Here is an 18,174-nt window from a genome sequence, read left to right as displayed (position 1 = left end):
CTGTCCTGGGTGCGGCGGGAAGCAACATGACTTAGGTGGTTCTGCCCAGAGGTAAGACCCCAGTTCAAAGCCCCACCACACCCATGCTGGTCCCTCCTGATCCCTGCACCCGCACCTGCCCTGAGGTCCCAGGCAGCTCCAGGGCTGCTCCTGCAGCTGGCCTGGCCCTCTCCCTAGGTGCACCAACCACGATGCAGCAGCTACGAGTGGAGACAGATGCCATCGGGGCCGGCGAGGGGCCGCAGCGCGCGGTGCCCTGGTCAGCCTGGGTCTCTCGGGAGGGCTGGGTGCGCTGGTGCATGTGTCACGTGCCCCCGAGCTGGACCCAGTGGTGGGCTACGTCCGGCTGGCGGCAGCCACTGCAGCGTGTGCTCTGGGGTCTCGAGGGGATCCTCTACCTGCTGCTGGCCCTGATGCTGTGTCATGCGCTCTTCACCACCGGCTCCCACCTCCTGAGCTCCTTGTGGCCCGTGGCGGCTGCGGTGTGGCGCCATCTGCTGCCGGCTGTCCTGCTGCTGTTGCTCAGCGCCCTGCCCGCGCTGCTCTTCACCGCCTCCTTCCTGCTGCTGTTTTCCACACTACTGAGCCTCGTGGGCCTCCTCACCTCCATGTCTCACCCAGGCAATGCTCAGGACTTGGACCAATAGAAGGGCAACCCCATCCCGCTGCTTGTGTCTGTTGAGCCCTGGCCTAGGGCCTGAGGCCCAGGGGAGAGGGAGGGCAGTGGGACCAGGGCCTTTCTGTGTCAGCAGGCCCCTGACCTACAGTCTCTAGCTGGGACTGGGCGGGACATGGGTGATATTGCCGGAGCTAGCAGGATAGACTGGCCTGACCTCTGGGCACCTCCCTCAAGCTGATGCTGCAGGTACTTGGTGTGGAGGGCCAGAAATTTTGAGAAGACAGGTTAGGGCAGAAGGCTCAGCCAGGAGCAGAGCTTGGCCAAGCCACCAAGAGTTTCCACATGCATGTGCTGATTCTACTGGGGTCCCCTTAGCAGCTGGCAGCATCTTTTTCTTGCAGCTGCTCAACTGCCTCAGCTTTAGACTCATAGCAACTTCTACCTGTATTTACCATTCCCCCCACCAACCGCCTCTTTTCACTTGCCCAGGCTCTAGAAAGGGCTCAATGACAAAATGTAGCTGGGAGAGGACTAGCCAGAATCCTCATGAGACCTCAGCCTTCACCTTCCAGATGTTTCTGCCCAAGCATTCCCCACTCCCTAGACTTCCTACCTCCTGCCTCATCCACATCCCCAAGTCTGGGAAATGAGCCAACCAACACAGTGAGTTTCCCAGGGAGAACTTATTCTTTAAGACTCCTAAGGTTTGCTATGGAAAAACAAACAAGTCCCGTTTCACCCACCTATGCAGTGTGTGACCTTGGCCAATTAATTCTTTTGAGCCTTGGTATTAAGTGGGTCCTGTCATGGAGCTGCTGTGAGTCAAAGGCAATAATATCTGTGTGTGAAGTACTTTGTAAAGACCAGAAAACTGTAAGATATTGTATGGAACTCTAAAGAGCAGAAAGCTTCTCTAGGCCTTCAGAGAAATGTTCTGTCTTGGATACAGTTTGGACCCTACAATGGTAAACGGAGGATGGATGAGTGCGAACAAGAGGTGAAAAGGTCATATGCCATGAAATCTCAAAACATGCAGGTGTTGAACTCTTCTGACTGTGAAATGCTCGGGGGGACTTGGTGCCGGGAGATGGCTTGCACAGCCATGTGAGTGGGGAAAACATAGCCCACGAGTTTCTAAAACCAACCCAACAAACTGTTTACAACACCAGGAGAGCCTTGGAAGGTGGCATCCCTTGATGCCCAGGATGCTGGCTTTTCACATCTCAGCTAACCCTCCAGACAAAACAGTGAGTGATTAGTCACTACAAGTAAGACACATGATAGGTAAGACCCACCCACCTGACCCCCACCTAATACCAGGCCTCCACTTAATCCCTGACCCTCACCAATTCCTATCCAGTCTTGATCCCACTACATACATCACCTTAAAACCCTCGCTCCTATATCCCTCAACTAAAAGCCTCCTCTCCGGCCACCTAAATACTCAAGCCCTGTGAACCAGCCCCTAGAACCCACGTTCATTTTTGCTAAAACCCATTCACTGTGGAGTTTCATAACCCTGCGTGCCACTGATCAGATGCCTTCAGTATCACCTCCTGAAACCCCAGACACAGTCCTTCCTTCCTTTTTCCTTCCTGTTCTCCCTGAAATATGGCCTGGTAGCAAGGTCAAGGCAGGCCATGGAGGTGGCAAAGCGTCATAGCTATCATGGGCTCTGGTGTATTAGCTCAAGCTGGGTTTGAATCCAAGCACTGCCACTTTCCAGTCCCACAGCTTTGGTAAAAATTGCTAACCCTTCTTGAACTTCATTTTTCTGTTGGTTAAAACAAAAGCAAGCACACCTGTCCTGGGGCACCCATGGGGCATCTGGTATGTGGGCAAAATTCCTGGACTGACTCCTCACACCACAAACTGTAGCTATGCTATTACTATTCCATTTTAGAGACAAGAAGTCAGGCATAGGATAGCTACTTGCCTATGGTAAGGTCAGGTTGTTTGAGTCCTAGTCCAGCCTGACAGGCTACTAAAGAGAAAGCAATGAAGGAAATATAACCTCACTGAAGAGCCCAGGGCTTCTCAGTGCCGGTTCTCTAAGCTCCTGTCAGAGATGAAGCCCGGACCCATCACTAACATGGCTGTGCGTTGTTGGCCAGGGATATCACTCTGGAGCCTTGGGACCATTCTAATTGAGAGAGGAGGTTTTGGCCCCAACCAGACACACTGAGGGGCAGGATTTTGGCAGGAGCAAGGAGGAAGCCGTCTTCCCTTCCCCGTGTAAATGTATATCTTCTACCCTCCTGTATTGCTGGTGTGAGGTAGGGTGGCACAGGCAGGCCAGAGAGCAAATGGGCAATACCTATCAAATTAGATCAACACATAGCCTGTGACCCAAAATGCTATGTGGCACATAGCAACCCAAGAAGAATTTTCACAGAGGCCCAAGATGGTCTTGCTCCTCAAAGTGTGGTCCCAAAGCCAACAGTATCAGCATCACCTGGAAACTGGCTACACATGTAGAGTTTCAGGCCTCACCCCAGGAGTCATGAATCAGAGCCTGCATTTTTAACAAGACTCCCAGGGGATACACTGGGCGAAGTTTGAGAAGCACTGCAGGTGAGGGAATATGTTGAAGGGATACCATCTGAGAATGGACCACTGTGGAGATGAGGCAGCACTTAGAAGGGGTGGAAGTTATACAGATTGATCTTGAAATCCCAGCGTTGAGTGAAAAATAGCTGAACGAGAAAAAACACAATTCTTTTCACACAAATTTAAAATGCATGCCAGCAAAACCAGACACTTAAAAACTAAGAATAAAAAAAAGAATGGAATGGTCAACTCTAGAATCAGGCAAATGGGAGGGAGTATACAGGAAAGGGGAAGGTGAGGAACCTTGCAGAGAGGAAAGAAAAACATAATTCCTGAAATTACTTTAAATGTAGACAAAGTTATCCATTTAGACTTAAGTCGCTTAATAATTCAAGCCTGGGGAGAATGAACATGCCGGAATGAAGTTCTAAGCCTTTCCGTTTGGGCCAAGAAGCTGTTCCACAGGCCTAAGTGACCAGGGCTTCTTTGCGGGCCCCACCCCGCAGCATGCTCAGGTAAGGTTGGGGTAGGGGTGGGTGGGGATCCAGTAACTTCTATAGCCTGGCCAGAAAAGTAAACCCGATCAGGCGGAGCATAAAGAACCGGAGCGGAGGAGGTGTCAGCCGCGAGGGGTCTTGCATCTGAGAAAGTGAGACAGGTTCCACAGCCGCACACACGCACCGTGGGGGGCGCCTAGGAGCAGGAGCGCCGGGTAAGACTCTCTTCTGCCCCAAGGACCGGGAGCAATGAGTAAGAGCGGCCAGGATGCGGGAGGGTCCCAGAGGACGGTGTCACGGGAGCTCACAAAGCTGGGGGCGCCACTTCAGCTAGAGGTGTGAGTGACCACCCTGGTGGGAAAAAGAGTGATCCCTGGAAGAGGTCAGGGCGGCGCCGGGGAACCGCTCTGGACCTGCTACGGGGAGCCGGGAGGGGGCGCTCTTACCCAGACGCGGCTCTGCGCGCGCTAGAGGGTGAGCAGAGGACCCTGCTCGCAGAGTCTGTGGCCACGAGCCGGGGCCGTGGGGGGGTGGGGGCGGTGGGGCGCGGGAGGGGGCGACTGGGCCTCGAGGGGAGGAGAAAGTGGGGGTGGGGGGGGGGCTGCGTTGCTCTGGGAGGTTGCCCCAGGTGCAGGGGCCGGGTAAGGGGCGCATAGGCTCAGGGGCACCGGAGAGGGTCCGGACAACGGCTGGGGAGCTCCAAGCTGGTGCGTTGACCGTGGAGGCAGAGTGCGGTGGGCAAGGGCCTGATGTTCGGAAGAAAATCCCAAGCCTGGCCAGAGATCAGAGGGCTGTGGGCACCCACACAGGGAAGTGCCAGCTATCCCCGTAAATCAACACCTTCCCTCCACCTTCACCACCCGCCCCCCCCCCACCCCCGGAATCATAGTCTGCAGACTCGATGCCAGGTGTGCCCCCCTGGCGGAGACCTCCAGCTCTGATTTCGAAGAGTCGGACTTGGCTGCGTGTGAGACGGAAGCGAAGAGCAGGAGAAGTCTCTCACGGCCGGGTCCTAAAACCGGCAGTGGGTGAACTGGTAGATCCTGGGGCCAGGAAGAAGCTTCTCCCGCCCACTGTCTTCCCAGCGGCGGCTTCACTGACTACAAAATCTCTTTAACCCAAATCCCTAGCCTGGGTCCCCTAGCCAAAAACTCAGAGACAGCAAGGGCAGAGCTCCTGAGAATCCTGGAGAAGGAAGGGCCCAATCTCATGAGCTTCACTGACCCCGACTGCTGTTCTAATCCTAGTCTATTATTCCATTCTTCCTAGGGTAAAGAGCTGTATTTTGTGAGGTTCTGTCAGGATCTAGATGTACATCAGCCCACTTTGGACAAGTCATTTTCTGCGGTGCAAACATCTCTATTACCTTTCAGATATTTTCATCTTAAAATAAAAGAACTTAAGAGGTGTAGCTTTTACCATATTTTCTGGCCTGTGTCTTCAAACGTCTAACCAAAATACAGTTTTAAAAAACTGATATGTGATACTGTATACTTAAAAATATTTGTAACATATATGAAAGTTGTAAAGTCCTCTAAGCCCAAAGATACCACATCTGTCTAAAAGCCAGAAATAAGAGGATAGGACCTCTTTCTTCATGTTCATCTTCTGATTTGTATTGGAATTCCAAGACAATGACATATGGAAATACTGCTCACTGGTACCTTTGACTTGATCCTGATTTTGAAAGAACTGCTTCTAAGTTTCCACCATTGAGAATTACTGTAAAGCTTTGATAGTTCACTTTTATCCAGTCAAATTCCTTTCTATTCCTAGTTTGCTAGCAGTTTTGATGAGTGGAGGTTGAATGATAAAAAATTTTTGCATCTACTACAACGACTATTTTGGTCAAAATTCTCCAAGCCAGGATTCAACAGCACGTGAACCGTGAACTTCCAGGTATTCAAGCTGGATTTAGGAAAGGCAGAAGAACCAGAGATCAAATTGCCAACATCCGTTGGATCGTTGAAAAAGCAAGAGAGTTGCGGAAAAACATCTACTTCTGCTTTATTGACTACACCAAAGCCTTTGACTGTGTGGATCACAACAAATTGTAGAAAATTCTGAAAGAGGTGAGAATACCAGACCACCTTACCTGCCTCCTGAGAAATCTGTTTGCAGGTCAAGAAGCAACAGTTAGAACCAGAGGTGGAACAACAGACTGGTTCCAAATAGGGAAAGGAGTATGTCAAGGCTGTATATTGTTACCCTGCTTATTTAACTTATATGCAGAGTACATCATGCAAAATGCCAGGCACAAGCTGGACTCAAGATTGCAGGGAGAAATATCAATAACCTCAGATATGCAGATGACACCACCCTTATGGGAGAAAGTGAAGAAGAACTAAAGAGCCTCTTGATGAAAGTGAGAGAGTGAAAAAGCTGGCTTAAAATTCAACAGTCAGAAAATGAAGATCATGGCATCCGGTCCCATACTTCATGGCAAATAGATGGGGAAACACTGACAGACTTTTTTTTTGGGGGGGGGGGCTCCAAATCACTGCAGATGGTCACTGCAGCCATAAAATTAAAAGACGCTTGCTCCTTGGAAGAAAAGCTATGACCAACTTAGACAACATACAAAAAACAGAGATATTACTTTGCCAACAAAGGTCTAGTCAAAGCTATGATTTTTCCAGTAGTCATGTATGGATGTGAAAGTTGGACTATAAAAGTTGAGTGGCGAAGAATTGATGCTTTTGAACTGTGTTGTTGGAGAAAACTCTTGAGAGTCCCTCGGACTGCAAGGAGATCCAACCAGTCCATCCTAAAGGAAATCAGTCCTGAATATTCATTGGAAGGACTGATGCTAAAGCTGAAACTCCAATATTTTGGCCACCTGATGTGAAGAACTGACTCATTGGAAAAGACCCTGATGCTGGGAAAGACTGAAGGTGGAAGGAGAAGGGAAGACAGAGGATGAGATGGTTGGATGGCATCACCAACTCGATGGACATGTTTGAGCAAGCTCCAGGAGTTGGTGATGGACAGGGAAGCCTGGCATGCTGCAATCCATGGGGTCGCAAAGAGTCAGACATGACTGAGTGACTGAACTAAACTGACAAGGACTGTTTATTCTGCTTTATTCTGTTTATGTGGTGAATTAAATTTTTAGGTGTCTTTTAATGTTAAACCACTACTGGAAAGAAGCACATCCTGTTTTTCTTGTTTGTTTGTTTGGCTGCACTACATTATTTTTGGGATCTCCTGACCAGGGATTGAACCCAGGCCACAGCAGTGAAAGCCCAGAATCCTAACCACTAGTCCACCAGCCACCAGTGAACTACCCTAGCTCCCTTTTAACTTACATATAATTCATACATTTTACATGCAAATAAGTGTACAAGTATTGAGGGTATGGTTCAATAAACTTTTACATATTTGTTGGTTTGTGTGTGTGCCCAGGTAACTACCACCCAGATAAAACTTTCCCATTGTTCCAGAAAGTTCCATCATGCCCTTTCCCAATCAGTATCTCCTTCAAAAGGTAATCATGATTCTGATTTCTATCAGCATAGATTGTTGAAACCTATGCAGAATCTATGCAGCCTATTGTTGAAATTGTGCAGAATAAAATCATACAAAATGTACTCTAGTGTCTGACTTCTTTCAGGATTGCATCTGTGAGATTTACCCATATCCTTGCATCTATCAGTATTTTGTTTTCCTTTATATCAATCTCATTGTATGGGAAAACTATTTATTCACTCTTGCTGATGGACATTTGGCTTGTTTCCAAGTTTTGGATACTATGAAAAAACATTCTATGAATATTCTTGTGCAAGTTTTTTGGTAGATCTGATGTACAGATCTCTTGAAGTGAAATTGTCAAATCACAGAAAATGTAAATGTTCAACTTTAGTAAATGCTGCCCAATAATTTCCAAAGTAAGTTGTACCATGCAGTGGTTCCACTGCTCTTTTTCAGCCTATCCAGCTAATTCATATGGTGTTTACATTTCTTTTTCTTGTTTTCATTTTTGCTTGGGTGATTTCTGAGAGAAGGAAATAGCATCTTTACTCTATCACCTTCAGACTGTACAATCTCTCTCTCTCTCTTTTTTTTTTTTTTTTTTTTTAGTGGCACAGCATACAGGATCTTAGTTCCCCAGCTGGGGATGGAATCTATGCCTCCTGCATGGAAGCTTGGAGCCTTAACCACTGGACTGCTAGGGAAGTCCTTCTCTTTCCTTTTTAAAGCCAAGAATGCATTGATTTGTTTAACACTCAAATATAATCAGTGGACTTCACCATATTATCAAACTGAAAAGCATACATGATTATTTCCATAGTCATAAAAAAGGCATTTGGCAAAATACAATATCCATTCCTGATTTAAAATAAAAACAAAACCTCTCAGCAAATTGGCAGTAGAAGGAAACCTTCTTAATTTTACAGAGGGCATCTATGATAAGCCTACAGTTAGTCTCACACTTAATGGTGAAAAACTGAATATTTTCCCTCTGAGATCAGGAACAAGACAAGTATGTCTGTTCTCACCATTTCTATTTAACATTGTACTGCATGTCCTAGCCAGGACAATAAGGCAAGAAATATAAATATAAAGCATACAGATTGGAAAGCAAGAAGTGTCTTTATTCACAGACAACAAAATTGTCTAAGTAGAGAATCCTATGGAATCTATCAAAAAGCTACCAGAATAACCGAATTTCGCAAAGTTATGTGTACATGATCGTAGTTATGATACAAGGTCAAAATACAAAATCAGTTGTAGTTTTCTGTACTAGCAAGTGAATGGTCAGAAAAAGATACTTTAAAATCTTTCTTACAATAAAATAATGAGGGTCTTGGGAGTATCTGACAAAAGATATGGCAGATCTATACACAGATAACAATAACATATTGCTGAGAATAATTAAAGAAGACCTAAATAAATGGAGAGATATATCTTGCTCATTGGGTTGGGTGACTCAATATTAGTAAGATCTCAAGTGTTCCCAAATTGATCTATGTGTTTGATACAATCGCAAAATCTCAGAATTTGTGTAGAAATTAATAAGCTGATTTTAAAACTCATTTGGAAATGTAAAGGTCTTAGAATAGTCAGAATAACTTTGATAAAGAAAAACAAATTTGGAAGACTAACACTACCTGATTCCAAGACTTATCATAAAGCTGTAGAAATCAAGGGAGTTGGTACTGGCATTAAGTTAAACAAATATTAATAGATAAATGAAACAGAAAATCCAGATATAGATCTACATGTAATACACACATGATTTTTTACAACAATGTTAACAGAATTTAGCGGAGAAAGATCAGTCTTCAACAAATGGGCTGGAACCATTAGATATTCATATGCAAAAAAATGAATTTCAATTCATACCTTATACCATGTACACAAATTAATTCAAAACATATCATAGACTTAAATGTAAAACCTAAAACTATAAACTTTCTAGAAGCAAGCAGAGGAAAATAGCTGTGACATTGGGTTAGGTAGAGATTTCTTAGATATGACACCGAAAATATAATCCATAAAAGAAAAATTGAATAAGCTGTCCTTGACTAAAATTAAAATGTTCTGTTCTTCAAAAGACAAGCCACACTCTGGGAGAAAGTATTTAGAAAATATATATCTGATAACAGACTTGGATCCAAAGTAAAGAACTCTCAAAGCCCAGTAATGTTTTTAAAAGGGGGCATGGTGATGAAGAACAAACAATTTAAACAGAAATTTTACCAAAAAAGACATATAGATTGCAAATAAGCACAGGAAAATGTTCAATATTGTTAGTCATTATGTAAATGCAAATTAAAACCATACATTCCCTCTATTAGAATGGCTAATATTAAAAAGATAACTGATACCAAGTGTCATCAAGGATGTGGAAGAACTTCAACCCTCATACACTGTCAGTGCGAATGTAAAATGGGACAACCACTTTGGAAAATCATTTGGTAGTTTCTTAAAAAGTTAAACATACATCTTCCATATGATCCAGACATTTTATTCCTAGATATTTCCCCAAGAGAAATGAAAGCATATGTCTATACAAAGATTCATACAGAAATGTTCATAGCGGCTTTATTTGTAGAGTCAAAAACTGAAAATAACTCGTGTCCCTCAACAGGAAAATGGATAAACATAGATATCACATATAATGGAATGCTACTCAGCTATAAAAAGGAATGAACTACTGATGCACACAATATGGATGAATTAATTCCATTCATTGGGCTGAGTGAAAGTAGCCAGATGAAAAGAGTATCTACTGAATGACTCCATTTATTAATAATTAATTATTATGACTCTAGGAAATACAAATTAATCCATAGTAACAGAAAGCAGATCAGTTAGTACAAATTGCCTATGGATGCGAATGTGAAGATGTAGGAGGTTGTGAGGAAGGGCTTCAGGGAATGATTATATAAAGGGTAAGTTTGATTGTGATGACAGTTTCATGTTGTATACATGTCAAAATTATCATATTGTGCATTTGAAATATGTGCAGTTTATTGTCTGTCATACTTCAGTGAAGCAGTTTAAAAAAGTTTAGATCCATTTCCCTGCAATCAGAAAGAGTTTATCTTTCACCAATGTATATGGTAGATGTACTTAAACACTAAAATGAACTCAACACACAGTGCTTGCAATTAACTGGAGAATGTGACAGAAAACAAGTTATCTGCTTTTGTTAGGAGACCTCTAATTGGGTTAAAGTTGTTGTTGGGGTTTTGTTGTTTTTGGGTTTTGGCCACACTGAGAGGTATGTGGGATCTTAGTTCCCTGACTAGGGATCAAACCAGGGTCCCCTGCATTGGAAGGCAGAGTTCTAATCACTGGACCACCAGGGAAGTCCCTGGGTTAAAGTTTTTTGAAAGAAACAATCTTCCAAATTTATTCTTTTCTCCCTTGAAAAATAAAAGGCTTGTGTCACATGCTGTGCTGGTGCATCTTTTAACCCTTTCAGGAATATCTTGTTATGGCAAAGCAAAGAATATTGGGTTCACTTTTAAAAACCAAGATTCCATGAATGAGAGGAGGTCTATGTACACTTTTCTTCTTAAACGATTTGTCAGTGAAGTTTGAGTTCTGTCATGCTTGACTAGCCTACATACTATGTGCCTACATACTGGAGAAATTTAAGCTTTTGTTTTTACAGTCTCAAAATCCAGGAAACAATTTAAATTCATGTAATGACTTGTATGCAGCTATTTTTTAAGTTTCTTGTTTCCCAGTCACAACTTAATAAAAAATTTGTTAATAGAGGAGTCAAGTGTACTATGTGCTTACATGACAACAAACTGAAAATAATTTATCCCCATTTTATCCTTACAATAGATTTCAATCTACATTGGGATGCTGAGGACAAGGTTATAAAACCTCACTGTGCAGCAATGGGAGCCACAGATCAAGATGGGGTGAAAATGCAAGACATAGAGGTAGATTGACAGGGAGTCTCAAAGTGCTCACAGTGTGCGTGCCAGACTTGGGATGGGGCTGGAAGGGAGTGAAGAAGCCTAGACAGAGGCGCCTGGCAGGCTACAGTTCTCGAAAAGAATTGGACACAACTGAAATGACTTAGCACGCACACAAGGTTTTCTTAGAGAGCAGGATGGCAACCAACAGAGAGGGCTCTGTGAAGCTGGGTAACTCATATTATTTTCTTCCATAAACCATTTGAGGTGTACAATTTTCCACAGCAACACCGAGAAGCCCCAGTTTCAGAAGTGTAAAGAAAAGGGTTTTGTGTCAAGGAATAAATGATTGAACAAAGGATTCGCCAAACTGATGAAAACAAGACAAAAAAAAGTTTTTGCAATAAAAATTATCTAAAATCTATCTTCCTAACAAGAGGCTTTGTTTCACTTTTGTATGTTCCCATCCACTTTCTGTCTACATCAAAGAAAACAAAGCTCATTTTAAGCACTCTCATTAAGTCTCAGTAGCCCTGATGACATTACTCTCTAAAGGGTTTTATTAACTCATGTTGTCTGTACCAGTTTCCCCAGCACCAGTGTGTGTTAATTTAGTAGATTCCTTTCATTTGCACTAGTAGTTACCCATCAAGGATCAACACTTCTTTGGTCTGCTATTTCCATTTGTGTAAGATGTTACATCCTTTGACAAAGTAAAATTTCAATAAAAAGTAAGGAAATGTAACGCAGTAATTCTGCATCCTCTTCTCCAGCCTATTCTACTTAAGGATTATTTAGTGAGTCTGCGTGATTCCGTATTTTCCTGCTTCATATCACTTATCAATGTACTGCCATGCTTCAGCCCGCACCTCATACTACACCCAACCCAGGGTCAAGATCAACTGTCAAAGCTGAGATGCTGTACTTTTAAAAAATCAATTAATATGGCTGTGTCAGGTCTGAGTTGCATGTGGGATGCAGGATCTTTAGTTGCAGCATGAAGTATCTAGTTCCCTGACCACAAACTGAACCCAGGCTTCTGCCTGCATTGGCAGCATGGAGTCTTAGTCGCTACCATCAGGGAAGTCCCTGAATTCTTTTAATTTTCCTATTAAGTTTGGCACAGCTCCCTACTCCCTACTCCCAATCTTGGAATTCTCTCTCTGCTCCTCTTCTACTGCCCACCCACCAAACAGGTTTGTGTTCACTTTGCTACCACTGCATATTGTATCTATTAAGTAATGGTTTTCTAGTCAGTCTCCCACTTCAGCTTGGGAGCTTCTTGCTTAGTTCCAAGCACTTCTGAGTGTCTACCATGAGCCAAGAAATTGTGCAAGGCAAGGTTGGTATATAGGAGTAGGTGAACAATGAACATACATATGAATGGGTGAGACTAGTACAGGTGAGAATTAGCCAGATTCCAAACTCCATATAAAATATTGACAGTTTCAATTACAACTCAGCCTTCAACATTTCCCAATCACAAAGAATTGCTGACAATAGGTAACCCCTCCAGGGTCTCTGTTAAGTACACGTGTGTTCTGGTAGGAATACAATTGAGTGTGTGAGACAGCTGGAAAGATGCATTCAATGATTTCTAAACAGTGTGGATTGAAAGGTCCGAGGCTGGAAGAGAACCCAGAGGTAGGCTCCCAACTCTTAAGATCACGGTTCAGAGACTCCCTCCCTTTCACAAAAAGATGTCACTCTGTTTTTCCATGCCTTTATTGGTGACAGCAATGGACAACAACGTCAGGCATAGCAGGTGCCACACCAACACCTGGCGTGGCAAACAGGCACTGCAGGGCCAGTGGCATACACAGCCCAAACACAAGAACCAGTCTACCCCGGCCATGTACCCGAATGGGCATGAGGCCGGCTATCCAGTTTGTATGTGTGGATCAGTCTGTCTGAGTGTCTTGGACGCTGCCTGCAGGGCGCCCCCATCCTCGGCACATGGTACGGGCTGTTGTGAACACAGCGTGCCATCCCCCGGTGGACGGCCAAGCCCCGATGCTGACCATGGGGGACAGGGCTGGGGACTGGAGGAGGCAGGGGGCCAGGTACACAGTTCACTCCGGGGCCACGTCCTACAAAAGAACCAGCCATCATCAGAGTGGGCTTCTGGCCACGGTGAGCGCAACTCTGCCTCAGGCAGTTCTGGTTCTTCAGGGTGAGTTGCTCTGGCCTTCAATTCCCCCATCTACAAAATGGCAATACCACTTCCCGTACTGCCAAGTCAGGAAACTGACAATCAATGAGCTAATTCATGAGTCTACAGACGCTGTTCCAGACTCAGCTGTGACAGAACCCAATCCCAGGGGGACACAAGGGGTCCCTGATGTCTCTCAGCCCATCTGGACACAGGAGACTAGGTTGAGGGAGGTTCAAGGAGGGGCTGGAAAAGGCGTGCTGGGAAGTTGTGGGGACACATACCTAAGTGGGGTGGTATCGAGAAGTCTTCCATTGGATTAAAATTGAAGAATTCACAGGGTGGGAAGGGCTGGCCTGGGAAAAAAGGGGGTTCCTGGGGCAGAGGTGGAAACAGAGGAGGTAGGGAAGGCTGAGGAAGAGGGTAGGGAAAAGGCATGGGAGGAGGTAAGGGAGAGGGTGGGGGCAAGGCCGGCTGCTCGCCGAAGTCTGAGGGCTGCCCCTGGCTCCCCTGGAAGAGATGATCCGGCTCTGGCCAGTCTTTAATCCATGGGTCTAGAAACAGGATGGTTGTTTTAGGTAGGGCTGGGAGCCAGGTCACCCTGAATTCAGGCAGCCTACACTTCCAAACCTTTACTTCCTCCTCGTGGAGAACACAGCATCCTCTACTTCATACTCAGGTTTCCTCGTCCCCTCTCTTTTCAGGCCAAGCCCAAGCTATGCTCCTTCCCTGTGTCTCAATAGTCAGTGGCTCTGTCTTTGTTCATGATCCCCTCCAGTCTGACCTCATGATCCCTTCCAGTCTTCTCCCTCTATTGCCCAGCTTGTCTATCTGTCCTCTCCTAGCTCTTCCTCAAAGACCAATAACTAAGTTTAGTAAGTCTCTGTTAAAAACAAAGATCCTATCACTTCCTTTTCCCAGCAGGTTTGGGTTCCTTTCACACTTCCTCCCACAAAGAGTATTTTTGCCCAGGCACCATCCCCTTCTCAACTGTTCACTGTCTCTTTTAACCCTACTCCACTCCTTCAATACTTTTCCTACAAAAATGTAACCACTTCCTCACTTCCTAACCATCACATGACATGGCCAAAAGCCTCTCCCCTCCCTGAAAGTGCCTCTATCCTTATCTCCTTTTGTTTCCTCCATCAGTCTCTCTTCTCTTCCAACTCCCAAACACGGCCATTGTTTTGCTCTTTCTGCCACTGTTCACATTCATGCCCTTAGCGGCCATCTCCCTGCTGGGCACCATTGACTCTATTTACTCAACATTTCCATAGTACTTCAAAGAGATCTGCCCTCATTAAACACATCAACTCATCCTTCCACCTAACTCTTCCTTTTGATGTTGCTATTTCTGGGGCTCCAAACTGGGTTCAGAAGACCTGACACACAACAAACTAGCCTTACAACCTTTAGAGCACCCCTTCCTCTGATAGGGATCAGTTCTCCCAACTGATTTAGATGAGATTTGTGTGCTAGTTGCTCAGTCGTGTCTGACTCTTTGAAACCCTATGCACTGTAGCCCACTAAGTTCCTCTGTCCATAGGGATTCTCCAGGCAAGAATACTGGAGTGGGTTGCCATGCCCTGCTCCAGGGGATCTTCCCAATACAGGGATTGAACCCAGGTCTCCTGCATTGCAGGCAGATTCTTTACCATCTGAGCCACCAAGGAAGATGAGATTTAGTTCTCACCTAAAAAATCAAAGAAATTGGACCATTATATGATCAAAGTCCTAATTCACTTTCCTGATACTCCAGCTCCAGGCTAAAAGTGACATTCTTGGCCTCTCTGTCCTCACATCCTCTAGTGCCACTACATCCTTCTAACATGACTCACGTCTCCAATTCAATAAACACCATCCCGCAGGTACCATATACACAGCAATTGTGCTAGATACTGGGGCTGAAAGGGATGTATTACCAACAACTGAGGCAGGCACTTTACCCTTGCAGGACATGATTCAGATGAGAAGCAGACATGGAACAATCACCCATGATGTCCCCTTTAAAAGCAGGCAGGAACTGAGGGTTTAACAGTCCCTGCCAAGGGGCTTTGTTGCTTCTACCACTCTGCCTGAATTGTCTTTCCTCTGCTTCTGCTTTTCCATGCCCCACATCCACTCCTATGTAAAAGTACTCCCATTCTTTTCCTGTTTATCTGTAGCATACGGGTTTTTTGACATATTGCCTTATGTACTCAATACACATTTGTGTACGCAGAGGAGACTACAGGGCTAGACCAGGGGAAGGAAAGCACACTCAGGATTCACAATGGTCCTTCAAGGGGCTCTACTCCCCTTGAGGATCTCTGTCCTGCTGTTTATGAGACCTATGCTCTGAGGGCCCTCTTTGCATCACTACCCTCCCCACTTGTGACAGGGCTCACCATGGGGATAGTCACGCTTGGGCAGCTCCACACCCCAGGCATCGGCCACATGGGTCAGAAGCAAATGTGAGAGGTGGCGGTGGGCATGCTGGTCCCAGTGGACACCATCCCGGTGACGGTGCCGTACTGCATGCCGAAAGTGAAAGTGGAGGTCCAAGACATCGAAGCAGTGGTCCCCAGCCAGAGTAGCACTGTAGAAGTTCCCTTCAACCACATCCCGCCGCAGAGAGCCTGCCAGGGGCTGGAGCTGAGTGAGAAAATGCAGCATCTAAGAGCCACTGAATGATGCAGAATCGGGAGGGAGGGTCCTCTATCTACCAATCAGCTGCCCCATCTTCTGTCCTGAGGCACTCCAGTCACTTGCCTCAGGCAGGAGGAACCCCCCAGTGACACGCTCTCCTAGGGGCATCGCCATGTTCCACACCAGCAGGCAGGAATCTGGCAACACCTGGTCCATGCGCACAAACACTCGCTCCAGGTTCTCTCGGTAGCTCTCCATCGAGCAGCGGCCATACCTGTTGGGAAGCACAAAGGGTGGGCAAGAACACAGGGGTGGGTGGCCTCTGAGCCATACCTCCACCCCCAATCAGTATTTCCCTCTCCCCCCGCCCCAACCTGGAGAGATCCCAGAGGCAGGAGTTGATGATCACCAGGTCCGGGGCAGGCCCATATGTCAGCTCCTCCAGGACTTCCTCGAGGTACTCGGAGTAAACGCGGGTGAGGAAGTAGAAGCGTACAAGGTGGTGGCCAGAACCCGAGCAGAACTGGCGGACCTCCCGGTACTGTGTCCCGTTGTGCAGCTCGCCCAGCTGACCCCCAGCGACCAGCTGGTCCTGTTCAAAGCTCAGCTCCCCCTGCCCACCCCCCCCACCCAGCTGGTCAGACCCAAGCCAGGGAGGAGGCCCCTACCAGGCCAGAGTCTGTGCCCGCCCATCACTGGCATGGCCACCAAGCTTCCCTCACCTTAGCTTTCAGCTGGGCAGCTGTGAGCAGTGAGTCTTTCTGGAGGAGAAGCACCAGGTCTTTATACACAGCCCGCTGGACTGAAGGGAGACAGAGATCCTGAGGCTGAGGGAGGCCTTACCCCACCCCCAGCTCCTTCCAAATCCAGGCCTCTTGCTGAGGTGGCCCAACACCACCTTTGTGGAGTACTGACTTAGAGGTACGAGAAAAGGTGAAGTTAAAGTCCTGGCACTGACTTTGTTCCTTCCAGGTGTACATAGAGACCTGGCAGACGTAAGCTGGCCAAGTCACCCAAGAAACAAACAACACAATACACTGCTTCCATGCGGACACTGTGGGGGTCTGTCAGGAAGAAAAATGCTGAGCAAGGTGTGGGTGAAAAACCTGACAGGCTACATCTGTCAGGATACCTGTGGAAGGCATTGGGGAAATAAACCTTCTGCACTGGAACCGACTGGCTTCCCTTGTAGCTCAGCTGGTAAAGAATCTGTCCGCAATGACGGAGACCTGGGTTCGATCCCTGGGTTGGGAAGATTCCCTGGATAAGGGAAAGGCTACCCACTCCAGTACTCTGGCCTGGGGAATTCCATGGACTGTATAGTCCATGGGGTCGCAAAGAGTCGGACACGACTGAGTGACTTTCATTTCACTGGAACCGACTGGGGATCAGGAAAGAGGTTTGATATGGAGACAAAACGTCTCCAGATGCAGAAAACAGACAGCAGGTGCGGGACCAGGAAGTGTGATTCTAGAAGGGCACTCACTTGAGTCCCCCAAGATGACCACGAACTTGTTGTGTAGCAGCTGCTGGACTTCCGAGGCCTGGAAATGGACCATGTTGCTTCGCTGCGGGCGGCACGGCTCCTCGTTCTCCAGACAGAAGACCATGCTGCCCCCAACAACGACGGGCTGCAGGGAAAGGCCACTGAGCTGCATGAGGGAGGGGACTCAACTAGCTCCAGGGCCCACTTTGGAATAAAGGAGACCTGCGCTGGCCCCTTTCAAGCTGCTCAGGGATACAGGTACCAGGTGGCGGCAGCAGAGTGGGGTCCGTGGTGGCGCCAGCCTCTGTTACACTTGGCAGAGTGAGCCAAGGCCCGCGAACCTCCGGGATACCCTGCCGCTTCCCACGCGGTGCAGCCCTGCCCCCGCCACGTGCCGGTCGCCGCCCCGCGCATGCGCGCGCTCACTCGCGCCAATTACCGAGTCCCGGGGCTCCGAGTCGTTCACCAGCGACTGGGGCAGGCCCGCACACGAGTGAGCGCGTCGCCTGCAGCGGGCTTCGGGCCTAGCCTTATGTTCCCTTGCCCGAAGAGCTGGTCGCTTCAGCACTGCTCCTGCCTCGCAGAGCTTGTGCGTCCCGGTTAGTGGTCGGTGCGCAGCCCGTCGCCCAGCTCTCTCCATGCGTGAGTCGCGGAGGCCCGACGACGCTTCGGGCCTCCCCGCCCCGGGCGACAACGCTCACAACTCGCACTTCCGGTCACTCATGTCCTGCCCTGCCCGACCCCCCAACGTCCGAGGGGACAAGAAGGCAGCGCTGGTGGCCGCCGTAGGGAGCAGGAGCCGGGGCCGAGCCCGCCCCCGTGTGGGCGGGGGCACAGCGACGGCCAAGTACTGCCGCCCA

General features: G+C 47.3%; 2 protein-coding genes across 6 annotated transcripts; one reads left to right on the top strand and one right to left on the bottom strand.

Annotated features, from left to right (window-relative positions):
* The first annotated feature begins 83 nt into the window (after positions 1 to 83).
* TMEM239 (transmembrane protein 239) lies at positions 84 to 647 on the top strand. The gene has a single exon (XM_061125669.1). It carries the CDS (start codon positions 84 to 86, stop codon positions 645 to 647), a length of 564 nt encoding a protein of 187 aa, XP_060981652.1.
* Positions 648 to 12,755: 12,108 nt separating this feature from the next.
* Positions 12,756 to 18,167, bottom strand: PCED1A (PC-esterase domain containing 1A). Of its 5 annotated transcripts, none has more exons than XM_061126749.1 (8): positions 17,754 to 18,167; positions 17,315 to 17,480; positions 16,551 to 16,630; positions 16,203 to 16,441; positions 15,952 to 16,102; positions 15,588 to 15,834; positions 13,485 to 13,556; positions 12,756 to 13,138 (listed from the first exon to the last, which is right to left on the bottom strand). In XM_061126749.1, exons 1-8 carry the CDS (start codon positions 17,952 to 17,954, stop codon positions 12,891 to 12,893), a joined length of 1,404 nt encoding a protein of 467 aa, XP_060982732.1. In that variant the 5' UTR covers positions 17,955 to 18,167; the 3' UTR covers positions 12,756 to 12,890. The 5 variants fall into 5 exon arrangements, with proteins under 5 accessions (XP_060982732.1, XP_060982729.1, XP_060982727.1 ...); XM_061126746.1 differs by having other exon boundaries at positions 13,485 to 13,754; positions 17,315 to 17,372; positions 17,754 to 18,156; XM_061126744.1 differs by having other exon boundaries at positions 13,485 to 13,754; positions 17,754 to 18,152.
* Positions 18,168 to 18,174: the final 7 nt, after the last annotated feature.

The sequence above is a fragment of the Dama dama genome, chromosome 23, assembly GCF_033118175.1.
Source record: "Dama dama isolate Ldn47 chromosome 23, ASM3311817v1, whole genome shotgun sequence".
In the NCBI taxonomy this organism is placed as follows: domain Eukaryota; kingdom Metazoa; phylum Chordata; class Mammalia; order Artiodactyla; family Cervidae; genus Dama; species Dama dama.
The sequence above is the reverse complement of the archived record's forward strand: the minus strand, read 5'-3'. Positions and strand labels throughout refer to the sequence as shown.